General features: G+C 35.7%; 1 protein-coding gene across 2 annotated transcripts in view; it reads left to right on the top strand.

Annotated features, from left to right (window-relative positions):
- The window catches only part of SS18 (SS18 subunit of BAF chromatin remodeling complex), a 74,725-nt gene that overhangs the window by 30,241 nt on the left and 32,387 nt on the right, over positions 1 to 12,097 (top strand). For both annotated transcript variants that reach the window (XM_068562553.1, XM_068562554.1), the window contains exons 4-5: positions 5,925 to 6,078; positions 9,869 to 10,090. In XM_068562553.1, the coding sequence (XP_068418654.1) occupies positions 5,925 to 6,078; positions 9,869 to 10,090 (376 nt within the window). The remainder of the gene's footprint in view (positions 1 to 5,924; positions 6,079 to 9,868; positions 10,091 to 12,097) is intronic.

The following is a 12,097-nucleotide window of genomic DNA, read 5'->3' as shown; positions in this document are numbered from 1 at the left end:
ACAGCATAAGATTTCAATCATTTGTTATTTGTTGACTTGCTCTGTGGCCCTGTATATGACCTAGTTTGGTCTATATTCCTTGAGTACTTGAGAAGAATGTGTATTATGTAATTGTTGCATATAGTAGTCTATGCATGTTAATTACATTGAGTTGTTAATAATCATGTCAAATCTTTCATATTCTCAGGGGTTTTTTTTTTCATTTGTTTGTTGTTTTTTTTGGTCTCCTTGTTCTGTCAGTTACTAGAAGGAGTATATTAAAATCTCCAACCATTATTATGGATTATTCCATTTATCCTTTTACGTTATAGATTTTGAAACTGCAATTACGAGTTGTATGCAAATTTATGATTGTTACATTTCTGTTGAATTGATCCTTTTATTATAATAAACTATCCCTTTAGTATTTCTAGTAGTATTTCTTTTTATTTTATTTATTTGTTTATTTGGTCACACCACATGGCTTGTGGGATCTTAGTTCCCCAACCAGGGACCAGGGATTGAACCTGTGCCCCCTTCAGTGGAAGCACAGAGTCCTAACTGGACTGCCAGGGAATTCCCCCAGTAATATTTCTTGATTTAAGTCAACTATCTAATATATAGTGACATCACCATACTTTTGATTAGTGTTTACATAGTATTCTTTTTCTTTTAACATATATGTGTCCTTAAGTTTTAAGTGGATCTCTTGTGAACAGAATATAGTTGAGCGTTTTAAAAATTTAATAATTCTGTTACTTTTTTGAAATGAGGGGTCTATATACATTTAACGTTGAACATGATATAGTAGGCTGTCCATCTGTCAACCTGATACTAGTTTCCTATTTGTCTCTTTCTGGTCCTTCTTTGAATTAATCAAGCATTATTTGTTCCTCTCTACTAGTTTTTTAGTTATACATTTTTTATATGTGCATATGCATTTTTAAGTAGTTGCCTAACAGATTACAATATGCATCCTTGGTTTATTAGATTCCGCTCTAAATTTGTACTTTTAACAGTTGCTGAAAAATACAAGAAATTTGCAACAATATAACTTCATGTATTCTGCTGTCCTTTATGTTAGTCTTGTCATATTTTATACTTCTACATATGTTTAAACTATTACTATTCATTGTTACTATTAATTAATTAATTAATTAATTAATTAATTAATTTTTGGCTGTGTTGGGTCTTTGTTGCTGCACGCGGGCTTTCTCTAGTTGTGTCGAGCGGGGACTACTCTTTGTTGCCATGCGCGTGCTTCTCATTGCGGTAGCTTCTCTTGTTGCGGAGCACAGGCTCTCGGCGCACGGGCTTCAGTAGTCGTGGCACGTGGGCTCAGTAGTTGTGGCTCGCGGGCTCTAGAGCGCAGGCTCAGTAGTTGTGGCGCACAGGCTTAGTTGCTCCGTAGCATGTGGGATCTTCCCAGACCAGGGCTCGAACCCATGTCCCCTGCACTGGCAAGCGGATTCTTAACCACTGTGCCACCAGGAAAGTCCCACTATTATTTTAAATGTTAATGTTTTTATTTATCTACATATTACCTTTCCATTCTTATTAATCCCTCTAGTTCTGTGCCATTTTCATTTAGCTGGATGAATTCTCTTCAGTTGTTACAGGTTATCTTAGCTTTTGTTCATCTGAAACTGTTATTGTTTCATTTTTGTGTTTGGAGATTATTTTCTCTTAGTATAGAATTCTAGGTTGGTTGTTGATTATTTTCTTTTTCTGTCTTAGCACTTTAAAGATGTCATTTTTAAAATATTCTATTTCCATTATTTCTGATAAAAAATAGGTTTTTAGTCTAATTGCCATTCACCTGAAGGTAATGTGTCTTATTTTCCCTGGCTACTTTTAAGATTTTCACTTTGACTTTGGTTTTTAGGACTTTGACTCTGAAGTATCTAGCCATGGTTTTCTTCATATCCTGCTGAGGTTTGTAGCGCTTCATACGTTTGCTAGAGACTCATGTCTTTTGTTAGCTTTGGAAAATTCTTGAGCAGTATTCTTATTGCTTATGTGTTATTTTCTCTTCTCTACATTTTTTTTTTTCTTTTTTTGGCTGCACTGCATGGCTTGTGGGATTTTAGTTCCCCGACCAGGTATCAAACCCATGCCCTTGGCAGTGAGAGCTCGGAGTCCTAACCTCTGGACCTCCAGGGAATTCCCTCTTTTCTACTTTTGTAACTCCAGTTAGATGTGTTTTAGGCCTTTTCACCATGACGTACATGTCTTTTCACTTTCTGTTCATATTTTCTCTCCTTTGTATCTTTCTGATGTGTCGTCTTTTCTGTACATTTGTTGCTCCCTTTGACTTAAGAATTCTAGGCTTTGCTGAAATTCTCCATTTGTCCTGTTTGTTTTTTGCCTTGAATATATCAATCAGTCATTTTTAAAGTCTCTCAGATAACTCTAAAATGTGCATGACCTATGTGTCTTCTCCTGTTTTCTATTATTTCTATTTGTTGTCCATCTACTCTTTTTTTTTTTTTTTTAGTGGAGATGAAATTCGCATTACATGAGGTTCATCATTTTAACCTTTTAGAGTACAGGCACCCCTCAGAGATATTGTGGATTCAGTTCCAGACCACCACAGTACAGTGAATATGGCAATAAAGCTAGTCACAGACATTTTTCAGTTTCCCAGAGCATATAAAAGTTATGTTTAGACTGTACTGTAGTCTATGAAGTATGCAGTATCCCTGTGTCTAAAAATCAATGTACATACCTTAATTAAAAAATACTTTATTGCTAAAAAATGCTAGCCATAATCTGAACCGTCAGTGAGTTATAATCTTTTTGCAATAGTAACATTAAAGAGCGCTGCTCACAGACCACCATAACATATATAATAATCATGAAAAAGTTTGAAGTATTGTGAAAATTACCAAAATGTGGCACAAAGACACGAAATGAGCAGATGCGGTTGGAAAAATGGTGCCGATGCACTTGTTCCGCACAGGGTTGCCACAGGCCTCTGATTTGTAGAAAAACATGGTATCTGTGAAGCACAGTAATATGAGGAATCCCTGTATACAATTCAGTGGGTGTTGGTATATTCACAGTGCTATGCAGCCATCACCATTATCTAATTCTAGGACACCATCACCCCAAAAAAGAAAACTCATGACCATTGACAGTCAGCCCCAATTCTCCCCTCTGCCCGTCCCCTGGCAAAGACTGATCAGTCTACTTTCTGTCTCTCCGGCTTTGCCTATTCTGGACAGTTCATATAAATGGAATCATACAATGTATGGCCTTTTGAGTCTGACTTCTTCACTTAGCATAGTGTTTTCAAGATTTATCCATGTTGTAGTGTGTATCAGTACTTCATTCCATTTTGTGGCTGAATAATATTGCATTGTGTGGATATTTACCACATTTTGTTTATCAGTTCATCAGCTGAAGGACATTTAGGTTTTTTCCTACTGTTTGGCTATTATGAATAGTGCTGCTCTGAACAGTCACGTGTAAGTTTTGTGTGAATGTATGTCTTCAGTTCTCTTGGGTCTGTACCAGGAGTGGAATTGCTAGGTCATATGATAACTCTATGTTTAACTCTTTGAGAAACTGCTAAAGCATTCTCCACAATGGTTGCACCCTTTTACAATCCCATCAGCATGTACGAGAGTTTTTTCTCTGCTTTCTTGCCAACACATGTTACTTTCTGTAGTTTTTTTTTTTTTTTTTTTTTAATTACTATTTATTTATTTATTTTTGGCTGTGTTGGGTCTTCGTTTCTGTGCGAGGGCTTTCTCTAGTTGCGGCAAGCGGGGGCCATTCTTCATCGCGGTGCGCGGGCCTCTCACTATCGCGGCCTCTCTTGTTGCGGAGCACAGGCTCCAGACGCGCAGGCTCAGTAATTGTGGCTCACGGGCCTAGTTGCTCCGCGGCATGTGGGATCTTCCCAGACCAGGGCTCGAACCCGTGTCCCCTGCATTGGCAGGCAGGCTCTCAACCACTGCGCCACCAGGGAAGCCCCAGAGAGGCTTTTTTGAAGTCTCAACAGAGAGAAGAGAGACTGAATTGTTTATAAAGGCCCTTCTGATTTGGTGGGGTCTACACTCCAATCTTTGTCTCCCTCGAACTGGGCAGAAGCTGAAATCTCTTCTCAGCTCTTTTGCCTCCTAACTGCTGTTTTCTGCTAGTTTTCTTGAATTTACCCCTCTTTGTGTTTCTTCCTCTCTGGAACTTGGTTCTTTAGTTTCCAGCTCTCTGTTAGCCAAAAACTCTGCCTTCTCTCAGTCTACTAGGACTGCCACTTTCTACTTGGACTCTATTTTCCTGTTACACAGCAAAGAAAAGGAAAAGCCGAGTTGATTATGGGGCTGATTTTTTGTTTTTCCCTTCTTTCAAGAGTTGTATCCCCTCTTGTTCCTCTCTGTGTACATTACTCTTCAGTGCCTTCAAATGGTTTCTACATTTGTCTAGATTTTATAACATTTATTAGCAAAAGGGTTGGTTTGGTACAAGCTATTCTATTATGATGGGAACCACGCATACTGATGTTTCATGAATTGAATCACAAGAAAATGAAAAACTGATACCTATTGAGAGGGAGAGCATGAATTTTCAAGAGAAAATCTGGACAAGGATGTAGGAGAAAGGAATTTTATTTTCAAGCAAGAGGGCCAAGTCAGCCATATTGAAGGATGATAAAGGATGATTTAAAGTGAGATATGTGACACTAAGTTGATATTTAGTAAGTTTTTTGAAAATGGAACAAAGTGTTTAAAGAATACAAATTGGATGAAGAATTTAAGATAAGAATTGAAGAGAAAATATTTAATGAGCAATTATTGGATTGGATTTAGTAGTGAAGAAATTATGAGCTTGGCACGAGTGCTATTAGAGTAGTACTTGGTTCATTTTGTAAATGTTAGTGGTTATTAGGTGGTTGGAGATTTGAGTGTTTACTGTGATGTCTAAAGAACAATGTATATCTGGTAAATATGCCGGGGAGGATTGTGTTCGCAAAATCTGGGTGGTACAGACACAGTAAACATACTGGAGGAAGAGAATGACTGAAGTTCTAGGAATGGACGTTATGTTTAAAACGTAGACAAGTAGAGAAAGAAGGCAGAAATAGATTTGTAAAGAACAATACTTCCCTATCCTCTTGCAGGATTAAAAAACTGGGGTTTGGAAAGAAACTAACTGTGTGCTTTCTCTACCCAAATATTCCCAAGAAGGGAGCCAGGTGTTATAGAGCACCTTGTATCTGTGTTTTTCCTTTCGCCCTTTTGTGAACTCTCAAGGTTAGTCAGTGATTTTTTTCACACTTTCATTAGGAAATTTGCCAAAGGCATCCTTTTGAGGCAGCTGTCTCTGTACCCTTGGAGGCCATCAGTAATGTTTCCAATCCATAGGAGTAGTCGGCACAAAAATGTTGGGCTGAGCTGAGTCTTTGCAGTTTAAAACATTCCCCCTCCAAAACCACTCCTCCTCCTCAAACAGTATAAAATATATCACATTTTGAAGCTTCTGGTCCTTAGTCTTTTGTTACTATATCTTTTCAGGTAAAATTCATCATTAACAGTAAATATATCCAAATATATTAATAATGAAAGGAGACTTAATTTTTAAAACATAATTTAAACAATAGTGGGCACATTAGAAATCCTTATATATAAATAAGAATTCTTTTTGTATAGAATGTTATAATTTTTAATTTTCACTGTAAAGTAGAATATACTTGAATCGTGGTGTTCTTATGGTCTAAGGTGGTCGGATGACATATTCATGCTAATGATCTTGTGAAGTCTTTGGAGCATATTAAATATGATGTTGATAAGTCCATGATTAAAATGCATTAGAATAAGTTGAAATGCATTTGTGTTTTTGTCCCTATTCAACTGAATAGTATAGGCAACTGTTATACCATATGCATCTTTAGTATATTAGTCTGACTGTTTTTCTTGTTTTACTAAACTGTCTTCTTTCAGCCACCCACACAGAATATGCCTATGGGTCCTGGAGGGATGAATCAGAGCGGCCCTCCCCCACCTCCACGCTCACACAACATGCCTTCAGATGGAATGGTAGCTGGGGGTCCTCCTGCACCACACATGCAGAACCAGATGAACGGCCAGATGCCTGGTAAGTTTTTCTCCTCTAAGACATTAACACCGGAGTTGCTTAGCAACTGCAACGACGTGGGGGCTCAAGGGATACTAGATTGTTGATGACAAAACTGCTTTGAATGCCCCCGAGTCCAAGCTCTCTTAGAGTTTGTTAGCTACAGAGCTACGTGACCTGTATTCAGTGTTTATCAGGCTGCCCTTGGGCTTTGATGTAGCTGACACACAGCATTCCTCTGATGAACAGAACTGGCTAAATTTAGTCTGTCTGAAACTATGCAATACAGCTGGCTTTAGAAGCTTTCGGGGGAAAAATGGCATTGCACCATGGCTTAAGAATTAAGATCTGTTTATGAAAATGTGTACCATTTCTCTGAGTTTTGTATTTACTTAAAAATTTATTGGTCTCAGAAACAGTATTGCTGGAAAAGACACACGGGGAGAAAAAACAAAACAGGCTCTATAGTGCGCATGTACTTAGTCTTTCCTCATTGGTCTTTTGAAACTGAGTATGCATTTTTATGAATACATATGTTTATAGTATAATAGAAATATGGAAATCGATACTGAAGCAAAATTAAAAGCTGAAAAGTGTCAGCTTTCTTATATAATGAACCATTTACTATTTATCCATTTTAAGTTTAGAGCCACTTAAAATATCTTTCAGACCATTGGATGCTTATTTAGTTACCTTTTGCTGGTTTGAATTTTTAATCTGAAAAGTATCACTGTCTTTAAGCTATTTTGTTTTTGTAACATCAGTCACATCCATACCTATAATTCTTGGTGGGGCATATTTTTACTTTCTAAAGACAAAGGTGGTTTTCATTAACAAAAAGAAAGTATTAGCCAAATAGCAATAAAGAGAGTAAATTAAAATAACAGAGCAATTTATTTTTAAAATTAGTAATATTAGCATCCTTAGGATAGTGTTGTCTTAACTGATTATGTTGGTTGGTAGCACTGGTGTCCAGGGACTGTGGGTGTAAAAAATGAAGCAAAAGAGAGCACAGAGCAAAAGAGGCCAGATAGCCTGGCTTATAGGAGATTGATGTGTGATGGGTCATGTAGGAGGGCTGTGGTGTCTTGGTGGCAACCTTCTCTTTCCTGCCAAGGCTTCCATGGTCATGGCCCAGTGGCCCTCCACCATGTGGAGGTAGGAATAAAGAGGTAACTACTTGTCTGGTTGTGGTCAGAAGCAAACTTCTTGCTTAATCCACATCTAGCTCATTAGGACACATTGCTTTTAAAACTGGTGGGGTAGTGCTAATGCAGGTTAGCAAGTTAGAGGAGTTTTGTGACTTTTTATGGTGGTACCTTTAATTAGGATTTTGACTCAACTTCTCCAGATAACATTCAAGCCTAAGGCTGAGGAAGCAAGCGAGCAGCAATATAATTATTGTTAACGTGACATATTCGTTTTTGTGTAAGGCCGTCTGGAGTAAGATATACTTTTTGTGAGCCAGAGATTTTCAACCACTTATGACCTAGATTGTCCAGAATACCGTAGAGCTTCCAAAACAATTTATAGTTAGAGAGTTTACAGTTAGGTGTAGGAGAAATTGGAAGTCCAGTTACTTATATTGTCTTTATTTAATAAGTTTTGTATAGTATTTAGCCAACCTTTTTACGCACACAAATTTGTAACTAGGCTTTTAATTTCCGATTTTAGTTTTGTTTTTAATATTTTACAATGTAAGTTGTAGTGCTTCTTATATGCTGTTTGATCTTGGTCGTATATCCTCGTAGTCTTAGGTTCCTTTTAAAAAAAATTAGATAATACGTATCTAATAAAAATAAAATAAAATAAAAAGGTACAAAAAGGCATACAGCCCCTACCTACCCAGACTCTTTGCTCCAGACAGGCATTGGTATCCAGTTATCCTTGAAAAACATATGCATGTATACATTCTATTTTCTTTCTTCTTATTCTTTTTTTAAAAACACAAATGGTAGCATACAGTAGATATTACTATATATCATTTTTTTACCTCTTAAAGGTTTCTCTTGGAGACCATGAGTATATAAACATATATTTTGGAGACCACTCGGTATATAAAGAGCTGCCTCATTCCTTTTGATGACTGCATTACATTCTTTTTTATGGATGCCTCTAATTTATTTGGACAGTTCCCTTCTGACAGAAATATAGGTTATTTATAGTCTTTTGGTGTTAAAAATTATGCTCTTGTGACTCTGTAAAATATAAATAAATAAGTAAACAGATAAACTTACAATTTTGCATCCATATATGTGCACACACAAAAACGTGTATGTTTGTAGGATAAGTTCCTAGAACTGAAATTGCTAGGTTAAAGGTATATGCATTTTATTTTTATTCACTCATTCATTCATTCATTCATTCATTCATTTATTTATTTAATGGCTGCGTTGGGTCCTTGTTGCTGCATGTGGGCTTTCTTTAGTTTCGGGGGGCTACTCTTTGTTTTGGTGTGCGGGCTTCTCATTGCGGTGGCTTTTGTTGTGGAGCATGGGCTTTAGGCGTGCAGGCTTCAGTAGTTATGACATGCGGGCTCAGTAGTTGTGGCATGCAGGCTCAGTAGTTGTGGTGCATAGGCTGAGTTCCTCCGCAGCATGTGGGATCTTCCTGGACCAGGGCTCGAACCCGTGTCCCCTGTATTAGCACCACTTCCCCTGCACTGCGCCACCAGGGAAGCCCTAAAGGTATATTCATTTTAAAATATGGTAGTTATTGCCATATTGGTCTACATAAAAATAGTACTTATTTATACATTTATATTCTCTCAACGAAGTATGAAAGTGCTTCTTTCTTCATAATATAATTGGAACAAAACTTTTGATCTTTGCAAATCTAAAAGGTGAAAAATGGATCTCATAGTTTTAATTTGCCTTTTTATTATATTAAATAAAGCAAGCAATTTTCTCATGTTTTATGACCCCTTTTGTAGTTTTCGTGTGAAGTGATCATTCATATACTTGGCCCTTTTACTGCTGGTGGTCTTTTACTTGCTTTATATGTTAAGTAAGTAGTTTGGTCTGTGATAGTTCTTGTAAATAATTTTTTCCCAGTTTATCTTTTTATTACTTAATTTTGTTTTATTGGTCATGTGCAAATTTTTTATTTTTATGTACTGTACTTTATAACTCTTTTATGGTTCTGGGTTTTTTGGCATACTTAAAAAGGCCCTTACAGTCCAAGATTATTTTTAAAATTCTCCGTTTTGAAATACTCTGTTATGATTTCTTTGCTTTTTCTTCTTTTTTAATGTTTAATTTTTTTATTCATCTGGACTTAGTTTTGGTAGAAGGAATGTGGTAGGGACCTAACCTGTATTTTTCCACATATCTACTCAGTTGTTAAACATCATTTATTGAATTATTTTTTCTTTTGCTCACTGATACTTAATGTCAGCACCATTGTCATTTACCAAATTATGCATTTCGGTCACTTTCAGACTGTGCTCTAGGTTTATTGATCGGTTAATCAGTTCATTTATGTGTTAATACTACATACTTTTAATTCAGCTTTATATGTTTTTGTCTCTTATAAAGCAAGTCCTTCATTACTCTTTTTTTTTTCCAGGATGTTCCTGGCTTTTCAAAAGCAACAGTTTCTCAATCTGTAAAATGATAATAATGTCCACCTCACAGTATTTGCTGTCATTCGTGTAAAGCGTTCACTTTGTTTGCTACTGATTAAATACTCAAGTTATTGTTTGTGCTATTGTTACATTAATGCAAAAAAAATAAATAAGCTTTTTAAGGTACTTTTGTATAGATCACCTGTTTAACTTTCATATTTTGGTTCTGATCACTTTTCTTCAAAGGGCCTAACCATATGCCTATGCAGGGACCTGGACCCAATCAACTGAATATGACAAACAGTTCCATGAATATGCCTTCAAGTAGCCACGGGTCCATGGGAGGTTACAGCCATTCCGTGCCATCGTCCCAGAGCATGCCGGTACAGAACCAGATGACCATGAGTCAAGGGCAGCCGATGGGAAACTATGGCCCCAGACCAAATATGAATATTCAACCAAACCAAGGTAAGTAAGCTTTATAAAATTCTTGAGTAGGATGCCCCATTAGCCTTCGAAAATCAAACAATTTTTTCAGAATGTTAGCTGATTTGCAAAATTACAAGTTTGAAGTGAGGAACGATCATACCCATAGAAAAGGAACATCAAGCTCGAAACCAGCTTAAAATAATTTTTCCCTTTTACATTTAGAAATTAAGATGCTCAATTTAGCTTTTTAAGCTTATTTATTTTTATGTCTTTTGGACAGTTTATTTGAGATTTTATATTTTTGGATTTTTAAGCTGATCAATGAATAACCAAACATTTGGTTAGAGCTAGAAAACTGAGAAAATATAATTTTATCTTTATAAGTACGCTCCTTAAAAAACACCTGTTCTGTGGTTCATTTTACTTGTGAAGAATATATTAATTTCTATGAATTTCCCTTGATTTAATGTTTTCTGATGCTGTGTTTCAGCATTAACGGTAATTTTAACATAATTTGTTATTAGAATGTTCAGTGGAGGTGCTGCTGTATTCTTATATTCTTAGAGCGGTGTGAAGTCTATTAAAGTTTATTACCAGTCTCAGAGAATCAAATTGTTATCATGTTTCTCTTTTAAGTATTCTTGTGAATAATAACTAAAAACCAGTAAGTGGCGCTCTGTTCTGCTAATTGCCTGGGAAAACATTTGGCCTGTTGCCAGCCTAAAGCTATTTCAATTATGAAATGTGGTGAGGTTAAGAGTCTAAGAATTAAATGTATTTGCAATAAAATTTTCTAGATTTTGCTTATGAAAAACGCATCACCAAAGTACACCCAGAAAAAGGAAGTTAATGTTAATCTGTTGATCATGATTTTTGATGAAATAATATATTGTAATTTTAAAATATTAATACAGACATTTTCTGTAATTTAGATAAAATACACCGGAAACAAAGGGAGATAATAGAACAAATTGTCAATGAATGCAGCTTCACAAAACTGGCACTTGCTCCATTTTTCCCCGCAAAAGTTGTTCAGTGCCCATGGTGGAGTATTTTCTTTTTTTTTTTATTCTATCAATTAAAGGTTCAAAACAACAGCAAGATCCAGTCAGTGCTAGATCAGAAGGGGGGTTCAGATGTTTCTCTGTACAGTTTGGTTACCAGGAAAAAGCAGAAAAATTGATAGTGATTCTTTACAGCAACCGCCGTAGTTATGGTACACTTCTTAGAAACTGTAGTTAAGGAAAGGTAGGATGTGTGCAAAAATGGATGTTGCTGCAGTGTGGTTTGATAAGACATCATAAGATCTGAAGAAGAAAAAATAATGCATGCAGCAGTGTGTATGTAGAAAATAGTTAACTGTTTTTGGAGAAAGAACTTGAAGTGTTTATAGGAATTTTTTGTTCAAAACACAGGGACCAACTATTCTTTCTATGTTTTTTTAACTAAAATTATTTTTCTTTTATTGAGTTATAATTAACATACAATATCAGTTTCAGGTGTACAACATCATGATTCGATATTTTCACACATTATGAAATGATCACCACGATAAGTCCTGTTACCAACTGTCATTGAACAAAATTGTTAAATATTATTGACTGTATTCCCTATGTGAAAAATTTAAAAAAAAAACCATATTAATGCAAAGGCTAATATAATAAAAACATGTAGACCTACCACACAAAACATGTCATTTCAAAAAGCTGCACAAAAAGTTGGCCCTATTAAATTTACTGATTATACGGTCATTATAAAAATTTCAACAGTTACTATTTTTTTAGCTTTAAAAGAAAAATGAGTTTATATGACAGTGGCATTGTAATTGGTGCCTACTTTTAGTTGTAGTTTTAGTTGTGGTTTTATACATATCTATGCAGTGAGAAAACTGAAATATTTTTTAATTCAGCATTTAGGTTTATTATTTTAGCAGAATATTTCCCTGTAAGTTCTCTTATGAGGACTACTGCTTTTAGGTGAAAGGTTTAGCAAGTTTTTTTTTTTTTAACTTAGAGGTTTATTTATTTATTTTATTTATTTAGGGCT

The sequence above is a fragment of the Eschrichtius robustus genome, chromosome 14 (genome assembly GCF_028021215.1).
Source record: "Eschrichtius robustus isolate mEscRob2 chromosome 14, mEscRob2.pri, whole genome shotgun sequence".
In the NCBI taxonomy this organism is placed as follows: domain Eukaryota; kingdom Metazoa; phylum Chordata; class Mammalia; order Artiodactyla; family Eschrichtiidae; genus Eschrichtius; species Eschrichtius robustus.
This window is presented reverse-complemented; position numbering and strand designations above follow the sequence as displayed.